We start from the raw sequence: 19,890 nt of genomic DNA, 5'->3' as shown, positions 1-19,890 counted from the left end.
TTGAAAATTGCGGATCATTCATACTTCCCATGGGAGTAACCGAACTTCGATAATTTGGTTGCAATTGCGGCTTTCTATAAGGAATTGCAACCAAATAGATAAATCATCTACTTTCTGTGACCCCTATTTATGGTGATGTACATCCATCTCCATTAAAACAGTGGCCCCTGACCGATCGCAGAACGTACACAATTATCTTTTTTAAACGAAGTGTATAAAATCCGCTTTGCTCCAAATTCGCAAGCCGATAGTGAAAACTATTAAATTGTTTTGTTTGATGTTAAATAACACGAGAATTGTTTTCAGAACAACAGGCAAAGATGTAAAGATCTATCCTTCTGGTAATAACTTAGAGGATCTTCAAAGCGGCAGCTTATATTTAACATGGATCACAATGTTGGGAATTATGGCAACGAGTTTGCGAATCTAAGTACTGGATATCAGACAAAATAATTGGTGTACTTTGGGGACTGTGTACGTTTTATGACTCTTCGCTGATTTATGGACATCTATTTAAACAATAATGCACTTTGAAATTGAGTAGAATGTTTACAGTTTTTTATACTAATGGCCTTTAGTTTGTCCACTGAGCTGAGTTGCAAAGCTTGCTAAATCAGGCGGCGAAGATTCGATACTTACAGCCCCACCAACCGCCGTCTTCCGAAGTACCAACACTGGAGTTAGTGGAACTAAAGGCTTTCGAATGAAACATGGTTGTGTGGAAGCAAGGAATCAATGTTCAACAATGAAGCCGATGAAAGTGCCAGGAAGATTTTGTATGATAGTCCAGTATACATGCGTTTATTCTTCACTAAACAGCGGAAAACTTGAAGAAATCAGCCTACAACCTTGAAACCTTGCTGTGAGGAATACGCACGCGTAATTGTGGTGCGATATAAAGCTTCCCATTTCTGTTGAAACCCTCAGTTTAGCTCGAAGTTACCATTGCTGCCATGAAATTGCTTCAAAGAGGACGTCTGCTCAGCTATATTCCCGAGATGTTGTCATTATACAGAGGCATCTGTCACTGGATTCTTAGATCGATGTTTTTAGATGCACTAGAATAGCTCCAAGTACCTTCGAGCTGAAACTTCATCAAAAGTTTGCAGCAAATGCAAAGAAGTCGAAAGTACCGTTATAGTGAGCAGTTTTTAATGGATATTCTTTGAAGGAAGCATGAAGAAGACCTAGTGTCTAATGGGTCTCCTCTTCCAACGCGAAACTGCAATAATGTGCATCTTTGATTGTGCTGCTCACATATACACTATGAGGAACGTTGTTCTCTTTGAATCGTGGCAGAGAGAGGAATACGCAAGTCATTTTAGAAAAGCTGGCCTACTAAAGGCAACTTCACCACAAGTCCTGCACTAGCCAGCATTCCTAGGCCCGATGAGGCGTGTTGGACCTCCACTATTCGAAATTCATGTGCGATCGATTCATTCCAGGTCAGCTGACATTGTTTAACTGGAGAATGAAACATGTACACAAACACTGGCTAATCATACTAATTACGTTGGTGCTCAATCTCTCTGTGACAGATCCACTACGGGCATTTGATATATACGATGACCATAGACTATTCAATATCATAACAAGCCTCGGAACGGAGATTTCAAATGGTAAGTACACAGCCGTGTTTAGTAATGGAAACATCCTGAATTTTCCTAAATGCGTATTTCACACCCGCGCAAGATTGTCTATTGGTTCCTTTTTACAAAGAAGTCCATTCGCGCTCATAGGATGTACAAAATTCTGCGGTTTGCAGAAATGCCGTAAGTTGTGACTACTGAAATTCGCTTGTGAGTAGTAAAAGGCACTCAGCTATTTCTTACCAACTGCAGAGGAGCGAAAAAAATTATGGCCTATGTCGTATAGTGGTATCTCATACGCTTCTTTTCTCCAACAACTTTTAGGGAGCGTGAAGTGTAGGAAATAAGCTTTTTTAGTCCAGGAACATCGTGGTCAGGAGCGAACATTAATTAACTGGATCTGACCTGCGCATTTTCTTCTAAACTACTGGACTATGTAATAGAAACTTCGACTGTCTTACCACTGCTGCTGAATCCTTTTAGCCGTGACATCGAGGGCCTTACCGGTCTTATCCTGAACACAGGAGGAGGCATATCAGTGAAAACAAAGCTGGGTTCCATCCTGCAAGAGGTTGCATCGATCATCTCTTCACCCTCCGACAGATTCTGGAAAAACGACACTGCTTGCAGCAGCCAACAATGTTGTGGCAATGTCTGTGGAGCAAAGGCGTCCCCCATAAATCCTCGACCCTCATTAAGGCGCTGCACGCAAACTCCCGCGGCCGTGTAAAGGTCTACGGGAAGCTCTCTTTTGAGTTCACCACATCCAGTGGTATCTGACAGGACCGTCCTCTTTCACCTTTCCCCTTCAACTTCGTCATTGATACGACCATAGAAGGTTCACTACCAGCCTCTAATGCCTATGGGGTCAAAGTGCTCCCTGTGCCTCCGCTCAGACATCGAGTACGCATAGGACATAGCTCTTCTGAGATCTAACCCCGTGGTATTGCAAATAATATTAAGTAATCTAAATAATTCTGCCTCGCAGTTTAGCATGCGTTTCACACCTGCAGTGTAAAGTGCTACTGCAAGACTGGATGGGCTCGAACCCTAACCTCATGCTTGCGGATGAACCGATGGAGGTAGTAGACAAATTTGTTTACCTGGGTAGCTGTATCAGTTCCGGTGGTTTCACGAAAGATGAAATTTTCATCCGGATTGGGAAGGCCAGAGCAGCTTTTGTGAACCCGCGTCACCTGTGCCGTAGGCATGACAGCAGCTCCTCTGTCAAGGGTCGAGTTTACAATGTTGCGGTGCGCTCCAAATTACTACACGGATCAGAAACCTGGCCGCTGCGTGCCATGATTGTCAGCATTATTGAGAGCGTAACAACAGCGCTCAAAACTAATTCTAAACTATCGTACAATCATGATTTATTAAGAGGCATAATTTGGGGGAAAGAATAAAAGTGGATGGGGAAAGAACTTAGGGCTATCTAATTACAATCATACGGAGGTGCCCACACCCGCAAACACTCATTCAGAAAATATGGTCAGAAACGTCACTGATATCTCTTAGCAACCATATCTTGCAACGTCTCCAACCAGGGACAGTTGGGATCACGCACTTCCCATCCTGGTAAGCAAGTAGCACCGACAGCACCCAAACGCTGTGAGATGCGGCCTGTTCAAGCAGCGGAACTGAGACATCTTCGGGTTTTTAACAACCGTTGTCTCAAAATAACTCGTGTGGGTTGATGCCGGCGGATCCGTGACGGACAAATTAGAAAACGAATCTTTGGTTGTGTAACGGGGACTTCCATAGGAGAATGTGTTTATGACCAGAATCTGCGTCGGTTATATCATGTATTGCGTATGCCGAACCGTCGCTTGCCGAAGATAGTTTTGTATTCTGTGTCCGAAACGGAGTGGCGGAAACAGCGAGTTGGCCATTCTTGATCTGGAAGGAAGGCGTGAAAGAGACTTCGAAACGTTTAGGTGCTGTCGGTGCTACTCACCTTCCAGGATGAGGACCGCGTGACCCCTACTGTGCCTGGTTGGAGTCACTACAAGATATGGCTGCCAACCGATGTCAGTAGCCCTCTTGTTGTCAGCTTCTATCCAGACTGGCTGAGTGAGTGTTTGGAGGTGTGGGCACCTAGGTACGATTGTAGTTAGATCGCATCAAGTCCTTTCCCCACCCACTTTCATTCTTTTTTCACAATGAAGGTTCCAAATCAATCATGTCTGTATGGCTCCGAAGCATTAGTGCTGAATGCTAATGTCATATATTGTCGATGATGGTGATGATGGTGACAGCCTCTGGTGCACACCAAATTCAACCACAGTGCGTATTGTGTGACTTAAGCGGATTTTTTCCACGCCCATTCACTGTTAGATGGGTGCTTCTGAGGGTCAATCTTGTTGAAAGTGAGTTCATATAATATCCTTGACGATCCAACAAGGTCGAAGATGTCATTACGAATACAACTTTTAAAAAATTTAGCCCCTTTAGGTTAGAAACGTAGGAAGCGGTGATTACATCAGTGAGGTCATTCATCCTTGCCACACAGAACTCTTTACAGCAACATTGTGTTGCTCTTGATCCAGTTATCTCCAACGGAGACCAGTGCATTGCTGTCAGTAGTTTATTCACCCTGTAAAAAATCGTTCGACTGTAGCACCCTTTTGGTGTCTAACTGCCATGCCACCCGAGAGAAGCACGAGGGCTTGGATTTTTCCAGACCACCAGAACCTAGACAGGGGAAGTCGGGAGGCAGGAGTCGAGTTCGAAACTTGGACTTTCCAGGCGGCAAATTCGCGCTCTAACAATTGAGCCATCTCGCCCCTCTCACCTGTATGCAACTGCTGTTTGGTGGGAAGTTCACCGTGTTACCTAAACAAAATTGGGCTCTAATCAGCGCTCCCTTGTTACACATTTGTGCGCGGATTTGAGCTCTGCTGGCTTACAGTGAACCTCAGCTGAATCACTTTTACGCACCTTATGTTGCTTTGAACGATTGGTTGACGGGTTTCAATCTTATCTACTGTCATGGCCTGGGCGGAACGTAAATATCAGCAGTCTTGCTGATAACGAAAACAAGGAGATCGTGCTCATCACGCAACAGGTCACAATAGGATGTCCAACTGGTATGAACTGAAGCAAGTCAAGAAACCATTTTCGATGAGTTTCCTGTCCTAAAATTGGACTCCGTCAAGCTGCAGGATCAGATCGAAACTAACAATACGCTACGCGGTTCAAAATACTGGACTGAATCAGTGAAGGGATATTTCGAGATAGTTCACTGGTTAGAGCCCGACGTTAAGGATCGAGGGTCGGTTGTTCGAACCTGGCCAGGACATACTGACTGTTTGGGTCCATGGTTCGAACCCGGCCAGGACATCCTGACTGTTCCTGTCCAGTTTTGTGCAGCCTGACAGCTTGTAGGTCCTTCGGGTAGCATGGTAGCTTTGCACCGCAAGGGCGGCACGATTATTTTATTCTTTATAACCGAATCGGTACAGCTAGGAGATATATAAGCTGGAATAATAAATTCCATTTTGCGTTTCTCAACCCCGAGAGATAAAACATGCAACTGCACACCTAGTATAGTTGGTAACCACAGAGGTAGATAGGCACTTCTGGACTTCGGTGAACAAATTCTTCTTGATAAGCGCAGGTTGCGGATTCTGAATTTATTCGGTGATTTATAGAAAAACAGGTCTGTAAACAGAAGGTAGAGGTTTGTACTTCGACCTTTTGGAGACCTGCTCCTAAAAAATAGCATTCTGACAGGCCACCTGTTCTGCCAACGCAAGTATCGCTGCAATAATTCTGATAAAGTTTGTGGGCAGCAGGCGAAACTGACAAACTAAGGTTACTGTTCTGCCAACGCAAGTATCGCTGCAATGAATCTGATAAACTTTGCGAGCAGCAAGCGAAACTGACAAATTAAGGTTGCACTTTTGTGGAGCCGAATTTTCGGGCTTTAGTTTTTGAGTTTCTGAGCAATATCTATCAGCTATTGTAATGTTCCTAGGAAGAATCCAGCCAAAATATCCTGATGAACATCAACAAGATCGATCAGTTCCCTTAAACGATGATAAACAATAAAAACATTGTTACTAAAATAGTAATGATCACAAGCCACTGCTGAACTTTGAAATAGGCGAAATTGTGTATAGACGACTAAAACACAAGTGTAATCACTCAGCTGTAGCGCCCCTCTGCTGCCTAGCTGCCATGCTACCCAAAGGTCGCACGAGAGCGGGGATCCTGCCAAGTTGCCCAAGCTTAAACAGGGGAAGTCGAGAGGCAGAGATCGGGTTCAAACCGCGGATATTCTAACCAGTTAGCTAGCGCTTTGACCACTGAGCTATATTGAGCGATTCTTGGATATCTGCTGTACTCTCCATCCCTAAACGATGGTAATGCGGGTGAAAAGGAAAAATGGCTTTTACTGGTTCGCCATTCAAGATTGGGCAGAAGTTGAACGAGTCTAATCGAGTCAAACAGTTTACCGGCCAGTGTTGTCACGCAACCATGAGCGAAAATCTAACAGGCACGTGTGTTGTGTGGAGGAAGCATCGGAGAAGATTCTGATCAGATGGCACCACCTACAGCTTCCACTTGTGACTCTTCGTGCGTCCGACACTACTGATAACCCACTTTAATCAGCTTGACGAAATACCACTGGTAAGTTTGCTACAAACTTTTCGATATCTCACCGTCGGTTTCGCACTTCTTGGGTCTTATTCATTAGATACCATCCTCGAGATTTCACCAACCTCATGTTTTGCTTGAGGCCGAATGAAACGCAGTGCGAGAAATGCATCTTTTACACACCGATTTGGTATTAACGGGAGACTCCACTGAATCCCGACTGAGCACGCACGTTTTGGTTTGATGCGTCTGAGGAGAGCAAACGAAATTGTTGTCTTGAAAAATATTTTTTTCTCATGAGAGAAACTACTTACAAGGTTGCTGAAAACTCTTTGACAGCCCACGACTGTTTTCACCCTTCTTGGGGCACATCAGGTGGGCGCAGTTCCCGAGTTTCCGCCAACCTTATGTTCTACTTGAACTCTAGTTAGACTGTTTTCGAGAAACACACTCATTTGCAAATCAATTTGGTTCTCACAAAAGACTCAACTGAATCTCTCGTTTATGATATTCTACAACTGGATGTGTTGCACACAGGCCGCCTAATCTTTCAGTTGACACGTTATTCGAGACATCGCAGTAAATTTTCATAAAGGAACTACTCACGAGGTTGCTGAAAACTCTCCAACAGCCCACGACCGGTGTCGCCCTTCTTGGGACTCATCTGGTAGGCCCAGTCCCCGAGTTTCTGTCAACCTTAAGTTCTATTTTTTTCTCCGTAGCGGCTCAACAACAATGTCACACTGTTAATTTGTGATGGGACAACCCTTCATGTAACTCATCAGTGCTCACGTGCTCTAAGCTGACAGCCTAAAATTATTCTTGTGTTAGCAGCCAATTCGTTCATCTGCGTTCCGCAAAGCATCGTAAAATTATTGCTTTCCGACTAGACAGCCAGCACAGGAGACAATGATGTAACATCCTTACGGCTCCCCAGTGGGCAATAAAAGTTTAGATAGCCATCAGAATTGCGTGTGTGTCTATCTTTTCGCAAGTTTTTCAGCTGATGCTCACAGTGGCAGCATCTTTAAGAACATAATTAGGTTGGTCATTGATCGTTCGACAAGGATCAACCGCTAGAAGCCATCACACAAACGGTCAAATGACTTTCTGACGCCTTGGGACCCTTGTGATTAAACATACCAGTCTGCAACCAGAGGGGGCAGGGCGGAATCGAATCGAATTTGCCGGAATACAATTTATTCGCAACAGCTGTCTACGGCGATTTGGTTGGAGTTGAAGGCCGAAAACTTCACAGTTCAGCGGAAAGATTCTTGTGTTAGAGCCAAATGGGTTGGCCGTACCAGAAGCGATTTCCTTCGAATAGGGGTGTGGGTTAAAACGGGAGTTTCTTCCGGACTGACTTTCTGTCTTTGTATTACTGAAGAAATTTAGACATTCTTTGATTTTTCTGTCATTGTTTGCCCGGACCGAATTTAAAGTGAGTTGGCCTCAACAAATCGGAAAAATGTACAAAATGTACGACACACCCTCAATTGTGAAAGTACTTTGATGGAAATGGGAATGCTACCTCGGTATAGGGTGTTTGTTTGTGAGGAAGGTTGATACCACGAAGCATGAAACACACCCTTCTATCCAAGTTTTAAAAAAACCTTTTGTGAGCTCACGGTGGACTGTTTCACATAAGCTGGATTAAATGTATCAAGTAATCGGCAAAATGCACACCTGTGACCGAATAGTCCCTACATGTTGATTGTCATGTCCTTGCTTACATGACAAAAAAGGCTGTTCCCCAGAACACTGAAACGTACTTTACTGAAAACGGTGCATTATCATGTTAGATACTGAAGGAATTGTCGAAAGTGACCTCAAAGATGAACAGGCAGTCACGCACTGCCATGTCACCAGGTTTGGGCGGTCCGATAATTGGCAACAGGACTCCACCTGTTTCTCTTCTATCCGATTCTCTTGGGTCTACATGAAAGCCAAGCGTGACGAACACCGCCTATGAATGTCCAAAAATGCTTAGGTGTCCATTGGACAAGTCAGTCCTATCCATGTACCAGGCCTTCATTGAGGATAAAACACAAAAAGCATCGAGTTACCGTTCGTTAGTTCATCTCATGCTCACTTTATGAAGCCTAGGTGCGGAACACACTCCTGACAGCTTTTTCCGTATTGTGCTCGTTATGCAACCTAAGTGAAACTCTCGATCAAGTCTATCCTACTGAAATCTGTACACATGGTAGGATAGTCAATCAACAGTGTTTATGACATCATCCGATCAGTATGACCGTTCACTTTAAATGTGGGATAATGTCATGGGCACCTCGTTTGTAGGTTTAAATCCCCAAGAAGAAGAAAACTACTCGGTGGATGAATTGCGACAACTCTCACAGGATTGTTACACGGTGAGATGCCTTTTTAGCCTAAATCTGGAGTTGATATTCGCCCACTTCAATATGAAAGCCTACTGCCGAAAACTCAGATATCATATCCAGGTGGCTTCCGGGCGTCAGACGCTTTTCATCGAGACTCCACTTAGGAGGTTTGTGTCTACGAAAGCCTGTCACAACCATCAGTGACGTTTTCAGATACTATTTTCTTGAAGAAGTCAATCTATTTTACCTGTGACCCAGTTTTCCTTCACATGTGAAACGTTCACTCGTGGAAATCAAGGCGAAATTCACATCTGTGCAGGATGACGGCGACTTTGAAACTAGAATGAGGCTGGCTAACTATTTCACTAAATGTTTTCGGTAATTATACATTAGGTAATCGTTCCTCTTAGTTGCTTGTGGATCGTGATGCCTTGTCTCTATTAAAAACCAATTTTCCGCGCCTGATTGGGTTGGCCGCCGTGTGGCAATTGAAAGCACGTTTTAAAGAGGATAGTATCATCTGTAGCGGCGTGACTCATCATTATTGTCATCATCGTTGACAGTTACATCAGATGAGACCATCGGTGCTTCACTGCTCCCACGACGGGGGCGAGATGGCTCAAGTGGTTAGAGCGCGAATTTACTGACCGGAAGGTTGTGGTTCGAATCCGACCTCCGCCACTCGACTCCCCCTATCTAGGCTTGGGCAACCTGGCAGTATCCCAGCCCTCGTGCTTCCTTCGGGTGACATGGCAGCTAGGCACTGGAAGGGTACTACAGCTGAACGCTCCCACGACGATGCCCGTTTATTTGACTAAAGCCTTACAATGCAAAAGGAAAGGGACAGACAGGGAGAGCAACCTATGACTGCCCTCAGACCTCGAACACTCGGGCAATCTAGGCAGAAACTGAAAAAATGAGGGCCACAAATATCACTCAGGTGTCACTTAGTCCAGGGTCTCCAACCAAGCACAGTGAAGGTCACGTAGAGTCCATCCTGAAAGACAAACAGTACCAACGGCACCCGAAATTTTCGTAACATTCTTCGTTAGACTCAGCCATGAACAATTGAGTCCAACTCTGGCCTAATTGGCTGAGCCAATATCAGCGTGTTCACATTGCTGGACTACATCGATCAGAATCTTTTTGTTCACAACCGAGCCTTGTCAGACCGGTAGTCACGTGAGCGAATTGCTTTCATCTTTGTGTGACCCAAAATCGATTTGTGTGAAATATGATCCGGATCAAAGCAGCAATCAAAGTTGGCATCCTGATAAACGATAAACATCCAACAGGAACATGTAGCTCAAAAATATGAAAGTATGAACAGTGGAAAGCAAGTATTTCAGATTTCGATGCGCTTTGTTTTCAGTTCAGCTTATCAGAAACTCCGGTAACTGAATCCAAGGCAGTACTGCGAATGTTATGCCAAGCAGAGCTATGTTCATCGGTGAAGGCGGAGCTTGATATTCAGTTAGAACGTGTTAAAAAATACGCGGTGTATCACCCCATACACTGGCCGTATTAACATAGTTTAACTTTACCGCACATTGATTGTTTACACGGCTTTGCCTTTCATCGTTCCGCTAGCCTCTCAAGGTCGATTACTTCATAAGTTTCACTGTTGTTTCACTGCTGTGCGAATGTTCACCCTCTAACCATAGTCAAGCAGAATTATATAGGGGCATCTAATCCGGTGACAGTTGCTCTGCAACCTTGTGATAACCAGCTACTCATCATAGACGGTATTATCGTTTATTTTAAAGGACCTGGCTACAAATATAAAAATAAATGCAAGCGATGGATGTGGAAGGGTTACCGGAGAATAACAGATAAAATGAGACGCGTCTCATTCAAAGTTGTGCCAACAACAGTTCCGGTCAAACAAGATGTAAGAATGATGTAAGAATTTAAAGCAATACTGAATTCTCTTCAAGGCACGGTAAGCGCTAGCACAGTCAAGACTTGAAAATCAGGCACAAAGCGTCCGTCATACTGGGTCCGGTATGAGACTAAATGGCAGAAATGTACACTCAGCACCATGTACCACGCATAAAATTGTCGTAAGTACCCAGACAGCTCACAATGGCAAGCAAACCCAAGTCACTGGCTGTGACTTTAGGGTGACCAAGTCCAATAACAACTTTGGTGGATTGAGAAAATCTAATCCGTCGATGAGTAGTGATCATCGGTTGGTGGACCAAAAAGTCGACATCATAATCGATTGCATGTCCGAGAGTATGCTTACGTCTATCACAGTTGCTCGTCGCTCCTGAACAGCGATTAGGTCAGGCTTGAAGGAAGACCTCGATGTAAGTGCTCTCAACTCCTCGTAGGCGCTGCATCCCAGGCGACGTAGGCGATTCGTGAGTTCTCTTGCGACCGGATTGCGACGAGCACGTCTAACATCATGCGTCATCCAGCAGGACTGCAAAACGTGCACCAAACTCTCCGGTTGACTACAGTTTCACCGACAGAATATCATCGGTCCACAATGACCAAGCCGGGCGCTCCTTACTCTCATCCTGGACAGGTTACCCCGGAGCTGAATGCCGCGGATAAATATCCGAGGAATCACTCGTTCTGGAAATACAATCCATCTATTAGAAAGAGGCGAAGCGAGCAAATCTCTTAAACTGCGACCGTCAACGCTGATGTGCAGACTATCGCCCCGAGCAGCCACCAGCTCTTTCTTGGTGTTTACGCATGCACAATGGACTCGGATCGAAAGGCTGATATCCCGAACAATTTTACCAAATGAAGAATAGTTGACCACATTGCGTAGTAATCGGCACTGGGTAGAAAGGAGCTTTTCCATAGGCGTTCTTCGCTGCATCGGGATTGTTGCACTCAGACATGGGATACCAAGTCCCGCAAGTTGTTTACCGACGTGGATGTAGCTGATCGGGGTGTCCTTCGGTAGAGTAGCCAGCCATGAATATATAGTGCGATGTAGTCGTCCAACCTTTTGAGTGCCTTTCGGTGAACTTGGCCGAGCACGAGCAAATATGTCAGCCTTGGTATTAGGCAGTTCCTCGTGATCTCCATTCTTTGATGAGGCTTCAACGGGGTACGCGTCACCTCATTGAGCACTTTGAACAGTTGCTGTCGGTGGTTGAAGACCTCTTTCCCCTTGAAGTAAAGGGAATGCTCAAATAGAGGAAAATGTTGGTAGCTCAGATAGCGTAGATGGTGGTCGTTGGCTTGTTCGCTGAGCTGGGCATTTTGATTGCAAACGTTCCATCACCAATCGAGGTGACATCGTCAGTGCGTTACTGTGGAGCGTAGTAGTGCGTAGCGGTGGGTTGGTGGTTTTGCCCAAATGTTTTACGGTGTTTGTCGGAACCAGAGGAGTGATGAGTTACTCGGCGAAACAAAATTGTTCGATGATACTGCTGTTGCGCGATGTTTCCCGTCTCCACAAACCACTATCACTTTCGTCTTCCGGGCGTTTATTTTCATGCCAGCTCTTTTCAACTCGACCGCAGAAGCTTCAAGCTTCTCTTTGAGGCATGTCTGACTTTCTGCACACACGATCCAGTCGTCGGCGCAGGCAAAACAATCTACTATGGTGTCATGAAACTGGTATCCCGGTTGCGGCATCGACAATCCAAGAACCTCATCCATTGTCATGATGAACAATAATGAGGACAGTGTATCCCTTTGCCTCACACCTTTTTGGCAGCGAACCTCGGAAGTGGGTAAGACTGCCGCAGCATTCTCATAGGACTGTACGATATATCGAACTAGAGGTGACGGTGCTCCAAACGCCTCGGCAGTTCTGACGATTGTGTCATCCGAAACCGAATCAAACGCCTTCGAGATATCAGCAAATGCAAAGCTGAGATTAGAAGCATTCTATGAAAGGCGACGAAGCAGGGCATGTAACAACGACGTAGCCTCCAAACAACCGTCTCGATGTAGAAATGCAAACTGATGCGAGGGCACTTGGAATCTACGGTTTGAGCGATCAGCAAGCACCTTTGGAAAGCATCGGACAAGATGGATGACACGGAGATCGGCCTCAGTTGGTCCGGTGAAGTTGGATTTTGGACACTCGAAACTAGGGTAATACTAGGGTAATATTTGAGGGGCAATCCCCAGATAACAAGAGTAAATTGAAGTATCCATCGAGGGTGTTCACACTGAACCGCCGGAGCAACCTGGACGTGAGCGGATCCAGACCTGGGGGCAATCGCCAATTAAACGGCCCACCCGTAATTTGCTCGTTGCAACTGTAATCGAATGGCAACATTGCGCGACTTGGCCAGGTATTCACGTTTTTTGGAGCAGAGAGCATCTCTTTCCGTTACTGCTTGGCGTCCAGAGATTGGCTGCAGTTATCTCCACATGGATTATTCCATGATCCATCGAGCACAGCAGAAGCTGCATCTTTCCGTCTTTGTTTTAATAGGGTCTTAATAATGGGGTGCTTGGCNAATGTTGGTAGCTCAGATAGCGTAGATGGTGGTCGTTGGCTTGTTCGCTGAGCTGGGCATTTTGATTGCAAACGTTCCATCACCAATCGAGGTGACATCGTCAGTGCGTTACTGTGGAGCGTAGTAGTGCGTAGCGGTGGGTTGGTGGTTTTGCCCAAATGTTTTACGGTGTTTGTCGGAACCAGAGGAGTGATGAGTTACTCGGCGAAACAAAATTGTTCGATGATACTGCTGTTGCGCGATGTTTCCCGTCTCGACAAACCACCATCACTTTCGTCTTCCGGGCGTTTATTTTCATGCCAGCTCTTTTCAACTCGACCGCAGAAGCTTCAAGCTTCTCTTTGAGGCATGTCTGACTTTCTGCACACACGATCCAGTCGTCGGCGCAGGCAAAACAATCTACTATGGTGTCATGAAACTGGTATCCCGGTTGCGGCATCGACAATCCAAGAACCTCATCCATTGTCATGATGAACAATAATGAGGACAGTGTATCCCTTTGTCTCACACTTTTTTGGCAGCGAACCTCGGAAGTGGGTAAGACTGCCGCAGCATTCTCATAGGACTGTACGATATATCGAACTAGAGGTGACGGTGCTCCAAACGCCTCGGCAGTTCTGACGATTGTGTCATCCGAAACCGAATCAAACGCCTTCGAGATATCAGCAAATGCAAAGCTGAGATTAGAAGCATTCTATGAAAGGCGACGAAGCAGGGCATGTAACAACGACGTAGCCTCCAAACAACCGTCTCGATGTAGAAATGCAAACTGATGCGAGGGCACTTGGAATCTACGGTTTGAGCGATCAGCAAGCACCTTTGGAAAGCATCGGACAAGATGGATGACACGGAGATCGGCCTCAGTTGGTCCGGTGAAGTTGGATTTTGGACACTCGAAACTAGGGTAATACTAGGGTAATATTTGTGGGGCAGTCCCCAGATAACAAGGGTAAGTTGAAATATCCATCGAGGGTGTTCACACTGAACCGCCGGAGTAACCTGGACGTGAGCGGATCCAGACCTGGGGGCAATCGCCAATTAAACGGCCCACCCGTAATTTGCTCGTTGCAACTGTAATCGAATGGCAACATTGCGCGACTTGGCCAGGTATTCACGTTTTTTGGAGCAGAGAGCATCTCTTTCCGTTACTGCTTGGCGTCCAGAGATTGGCTGCAGTTATCTCCACATGGATTATTCCATGATCCATCGAGCACAGCAGAAGCTGCATCTTTCCGTCTTTGTTTGAATAGGGTCTTAATAATGGGGTGCTTGGCCCGACAGATTTGCTTTTGGTTTGAGCTAGCTGATGACGGCGTCGGAAGACAGGATTCCAAGTCTGTAGAAATGTCTTGGAGGCGTCGGGGTCAAGAATCGACGGGGCCTACCCCGGTGTCATGATGCCAGAATGTAACTCTCGGGAAAATGCCAGAACGTCAACACTAGCGAGCGAACATTCAGCATGGGATTCCAAGAGGGCTACGGCGCAGTCTACGGTTTGTTTAAACCAGATGCTATGATCGGCCTTTTATGAGTAAGCCACTATTTGACCGAGGGATTGGCGAGGGCCTCCAGGTGGTGATTCGCCCTGCTGTGATTGCCACTTAAGCACTCGCAACCTGGTTTTGATGCTGATAGCCGATCGACCGGAAAAAATTCTACTTCACTCTCGCAAACAGCGCGGTTTGTATGTCACAAGACGGATATAAATTATTAGCAAAGCGCAAGAGTGATTGTGACTCTTGTTGGGACCAGCGGACACCGGAATTCTTCACTTAGTCGAGCTTATCTGCATTATGCCGGGTGAGTTGTGTGCCAGCGATGTTGACTCAGGCCAATCTTCGTCCGAAAAAGACGGGAACAATCAGCACAGGCCAACTTGTTGACCATGCTTGTACCAATACTTTCATCGTCGTGAACTCGATGGAGGGCTACTAAGCCAGCTTTCGATTTGCAGCACTTGTGACATTCCTCACATTTGTGCCCCATGAGTCTCCTGTGTACTGGTTAGAACTGGTGTGGAGCCACCAGATGATTCGTATTGTACATTGTCGAAGGTAAACAGCACATTGCAACCAAATAGGGTGGAATCGCCGAACTCTTAGCTCACTCCGACCGACGTCCGGGCTACCCAGTCAACGCCAGGAGGAGGTGGTTCAGCGGGTCGGCCACACACCGCAGGAATTACCCGAACAACCGCACACCGACGATTTCCCTCGCATGGCGAGGAAACGTTTTCAGATAGTTGCCAAGCTTGGCGAACAGATCAACTGATCAATTAACAATGAGTGCACCCGAGTTGCCAATAGTTAAACACTGCGGATCTCAGGAGATTTGGACCAATAGTGTCCTCGTTAGTAACCGAGCTATCAACTTCGAGCGGCCAATCGGTTTCATAATCAAGTCACAAGTAAACAGGATATGGTGCCACTATTCTTTAATCACACAGTTCATTTCACATGACCCGGCGTTGACTAGGTCCTCGAGGGATGACTTCTCATGTGGCTTGTGGATTTTTTTTTAATATTTCAAGCATATTACTTGTGGATTTTGGGTAATGAGAATATTTGGAAATTTCAACCAGAATGTTTTCTTCTTAGCGAAGATAATAGATCTGTTGATCTCATTGTCTCACCGGCCGTTTGAGAATCAAATGTTTGGCCATCTCATCAGGGACGTGTGATGCGCAAGCAGCCACTCTACTACTGAGCACCTAAGATGTCGTTTCAGGTTAAATACAGGGATATTAAGGCGTCAGCGCTGCATCGATCGCAAACCAACAATAAATACGGTGCTTTATACCGTCACTGAGCTGTGTCAGCCAAGACGCCTCAACCTTCCGAGTACAACAGAATTATGATGCACGTAAAACGGCCGCCTTCTGTGACTAAAGACAGTCTGTTTCTCAGGTGGAAACAGGTAGAAGACAGAAAGACACCTGGAACCTGCTCAACTGAAACCTCAGTGGAGTATACATTGAATAGCCGCATTCGTTCGGTTAGTCTCAGAAGCGCCTTTGGTTATTACGCCCCAGTTATCTTCGCATAAAAACGAAAATTGGAGATGTCTAAACAGGTGGGTGGCTCTTATATCAGAGGAACACAGTTTCCCAAAGCGCTGGGAAGTTGACGTATTTTGCTTTCTGCGGTCTTTTATCCGTGACGGTTCAGTGAAATATTCTGTAACAACTAGATGAATACGTTGTCGCTTTTACTCACTTGTCACGTGATTGTTGTGGCCATATTCTTCATGAATTTTGTGCCATCTCGTTGGGTCTTGTTACTGTTTGAAATATCTCACTTTCATCGTCAGTTCTTAGATGAGCGAAGCCACTTCGTTTCAACCAGCCAAATGAGGTAAGAAGTCGACTGGAAAATTGAGAAAGAAGACTACCGATCATCTCATCGACAGATGTGTATTTAGGCTTGGCTTACCGTTCCGTGATGCCCTCATCAGTTGTTCTGCCTTGCTGGTGTTGAAACAAGTTAACACCAATGGACCTCACTCTTTTTCTAGTGAAACTGAAGATCCGATTTTCATTACTGGTCGCTGCGGTACTCAATGGGGAACGCCATGCACACAAAGTTACAAAGTCATGAGATGCATAAACCGTGATCAAGTTTAGTCCGAAACTTAGCATGTATTCGTTTCAAAGAGAGGAATCGAACAAAACGTGGCTGAAGTAGACAGTAAAACGGTTAATGGAAATCAGAAGCTGAGCTACACCAGCGCTACATGGGATGTCCCACACGGCTTTGAACGCCATCGCTCCGTCTATATTCATGTACTGTCAGGGACCACAGGAGTCCTATGGGAATTCGCCTTGATAAGAACCACTCTCTAATGAAGTGCATTCCGTAGGACAGTCCAACCAGTTTTGTGTCAACGAGCAAAGAACTGATATGAACACAAGACATCTCAAAATCCCCTATAATCTCACCAACCGGGAGATCTACAGCATACATGCTGTGTATAAAAATGAGTTGGCAACGGATGTGACATGTCCCGTAACCAATACGACAACAAGATTCAGGAGTCTATGCGCACAAAACGGTTTGGTGAAATTGTACCAAAAGGGTTTCATAGAAAAACGAAAGATGTGTGTCCTGGCTGCATGGCAAAACTCGGGGTAAAGAATTCTAATCGATTTATTGATCGGTTTGCAGCAGGGGATTGGCGACAGATGAAGTGGTTCCTACCTCTGCCAATGTGATTACCTTCCCAACCGAACAAACGAATTTGAACGAAGCTGGACACTTCTGGAGACTAATCTCTTTGCCTACTAGCGAGTATGTCCAAAAATATATAATGTTGCTTGATTCATGTTGAAGTTTGCGTGGACAAAGGGAAAAAACGCTACCAGACTCACCAGTATTGATAGTATTCTCTTTTCTGTACAAAAAACGGTTCTTAGAGATATTATCGGGTACTATCCTTTCACGTAGTTCCTTAAAAATGTTCGCTTGTGTTGAACTAATCAGAGTGCTGATCGAAAAGCCAGTGATCTGCTTGCAGTGTTGTCCTTTAAAACCGAATCGAACATTTCCTGTGCATAACGAAACCACGTGATTAGGTTGCTTTCAAGTTAGACCTCCATAGAAACTTCCGGAAAAAAATATAGTCACGTAGCGGGTGAACTGTCTCGTGAAGAGATATACTGGTATAAGACAGGTCAACATTATAGAAAGGGACTTTCCGGATTCTATGCACATTTTTAAAGAGTATCAGTTGGGCGTAAGAAACCACTCATAAGGTTAGTGAAAGCATTTCGGCAGCCCATGACCTATTTCGCCCTTTTTGGGGTTCATCAGTTAGGCGCAGCCCACGAGATTCCCTCGAGATTATGTTCTACTTGAACCCAAATTGCACGAAATTAGTTAACCACGCTCATTTGCCTACTGAGAGATCGAACTGAGTCTCTCAAAACCTTTAATTGGATCAATCTGTTCATACACATTGTGGGTTGCACAGCAGTACCCTTGTCGCGTATCTTTGGTTAGTCACTTATATGCCGGTCATTACCTTCAGGCGGCTGATTAGCTTTAAAGTTCTGCTCACCTGAGAGAACTATGAAAGTTTTAAGCGGACAGCCTACGTCATCACAATTACCACCGAACTTTCAACTCATTGTAAGATCGATCGATAGTGGTCCAGTTCTAAAACAGCACTGTTGCTGTATCGACAAAGACACGAACTGGTAGAAAATACTAACCAGATTGTATGTATTATCCTCAGATTGTAAAGCGCTTCTTAAACTGATTACGCGCACATTCAACCTAAACTTGTATCTTGAGTTTATCAGACTTTAAAGGTACTCAACCTGATTGAGGTAGCCCCAGCTAAGAACAGGTAATCAAGATTTTGAAAGCACTTGATTAAGTCGGCTGGGAACCTGGACGTCAATTCGTAGGGAGAAAGACGCCTTCGGCCTAGTTTTCTTGGAGGATCGCAAAACACCGTTTTCTGGTGCAAAGATCCCGCTGCACCACTGGTCACGAAATAAATCCCAAGCCAGTACCGAATGTTGCCACGCGACCAGAATCAAAATCTTTGGTCTGTAACTGAGCCGACTTCGTTCAGATCTTCTCAAACAATTCTACGGATACAAATAATTCCGAGAAGATGCAATGGTCATGATCACGTGACACCAGGTCTGATCGTCTCATGTCTGTTCAACTTTGTCGCTGCCACCTCTTTATTCGAAACTCACGTGTTTTACACCTAGCGGTCAAGAAGCGGGAAAGGAATTTTAACATCCCTGAGTGAATATTGATGCGATAAAGTGAAGGAACCCCGTGGCTTAAAGACCACACAGTGTTTGTGTAACTATTTGGACGACATTTAGGTACACATGTACTCTTCTTGGTAAAGGGCCAGAAGAGGTTTAAAGCGATTCAGTCGGGTTTCTCACCTGATATCTAAGTGTGTGTAGTCCAACAACTGCGTAAAACTTGGCGTTCAGTTAGAACATGAGAATGACAGAAATCTCGAAACTCTGCTTGGTTGATGTTTCCAAAGGAGTGGATGGAACCAGACGTGGGTTGTCGGCGAGTTTTCAGCAACTTTATGAGTGTTGTGTCTAATCGATACCTCAAATGTGGCACAAAGAAGGATCTTCAGTTACCCCCAACTTAACCGGTAAATCGGCGTATGTTTCCAAAATAGTCATTTACATTAATGGGACCTGTTCGTGACTTCTGTCAGAAATTTCCCTTAAATCCATTCAACTTGCAGGTCAGTATCATCCAAGTTTAACATGCATAAACGGCTTGCAAACGGATGTCCGTTAAGGGGATATTACAAAGTTACCAATGTCGAACGTCCGCCAGTCCACCATAAGGCTACCAAATGTCGAATCCAACATTACCAATATCAGTTCAGACAAGCAGCTGGAAGGACATATTGTCAGTTTGCTCGTCTGAACATATGCCCATCGAAGGATTAGTTGTATCCAGACAAAACCGCGCACTCCGTCTTTAATGTGTAGTCACATTGGCTAATGGTAGTGGGGGTAGATAAGAATTCGAGCATGTGGTAGAGGCAGCTGCATTGTCCGCTGTCTAGTTCAGGCCACGAGATACAACTGGTAAACTTGAGTCAGAATCTCTAGGACCCTCGGAGTCAAAAATGCTTGTGTAAAAGTGTAGTCCTACTTGTTCCCCTGGTTTAGCGGTTCCATAAATTCACAGTATGGAAAACGATGATACGCTTGACTAGACATTGCTGCCAAAGTGCTTCTTTCCACCGAACTGAAGAATCTCGACGGAATAGAATAATCTGTGGGCTAGAAGTTATTCTAATTAAGGTTCGTCCTACAAGATGAAATCAGTCGAGATCAAACGGCAAGCAGATAGATAGATAGATAGATAGATAGATAAACAGATAGATAGATAGATAGATAGATAGATAGATAGATAGATA

At 45.1% G+C, this 19,890-nt stretch overlaps 1 protein-coding gene across 1 annotated transcript in view; it reads left to right on the top strand.

The window, feature by feature from the left end:
• Nucleotides 1-1,423: 1,423 nt before the first annotated feature.
• The window catches only part of T265_10705 (hypothetical protein), a gene marked incomplete at both ends in the record, with an annotated part of 67,955 nt that continues 49,488 nt past the window's right edge, over nt 1,424-19,890 (top strand). Inside the window, 3 exons of the mRNA XM_009177162.1 lie at nt 1,424-1,619; nt 2,610-2,792; nt 9,097-9,156. Of these exons, the coding sequence (XP_009175426.1) occupies nt 1,424-1,619; nt 2,610-2,792; nt 9,097-9,156 (439 nt within the window). The remainder of the gene's footprint in view (nt 1,620-2,609; nt 2,793-9,096; nt 9,157-19,890) is intronic.

This window comes from Opisthorchis viverrini (genome assembly GCF_000715545.1).
Source record: "Opisthorchis viverrini unplaced genomic scaffold opera_v5_396, whole genome shotgun sequence".
NCBI lineage: Eukaryota > Metazoa > Platyhelminthes > Trematoda > Opisthorchiida > Opisthorchiidae > Opisthorchis > Opisthorchis viverrini.
Note: the sequence above shows the minus strand (reverse complement) of the source record. Positions and strands in the feature narration are given on the sequence as shown.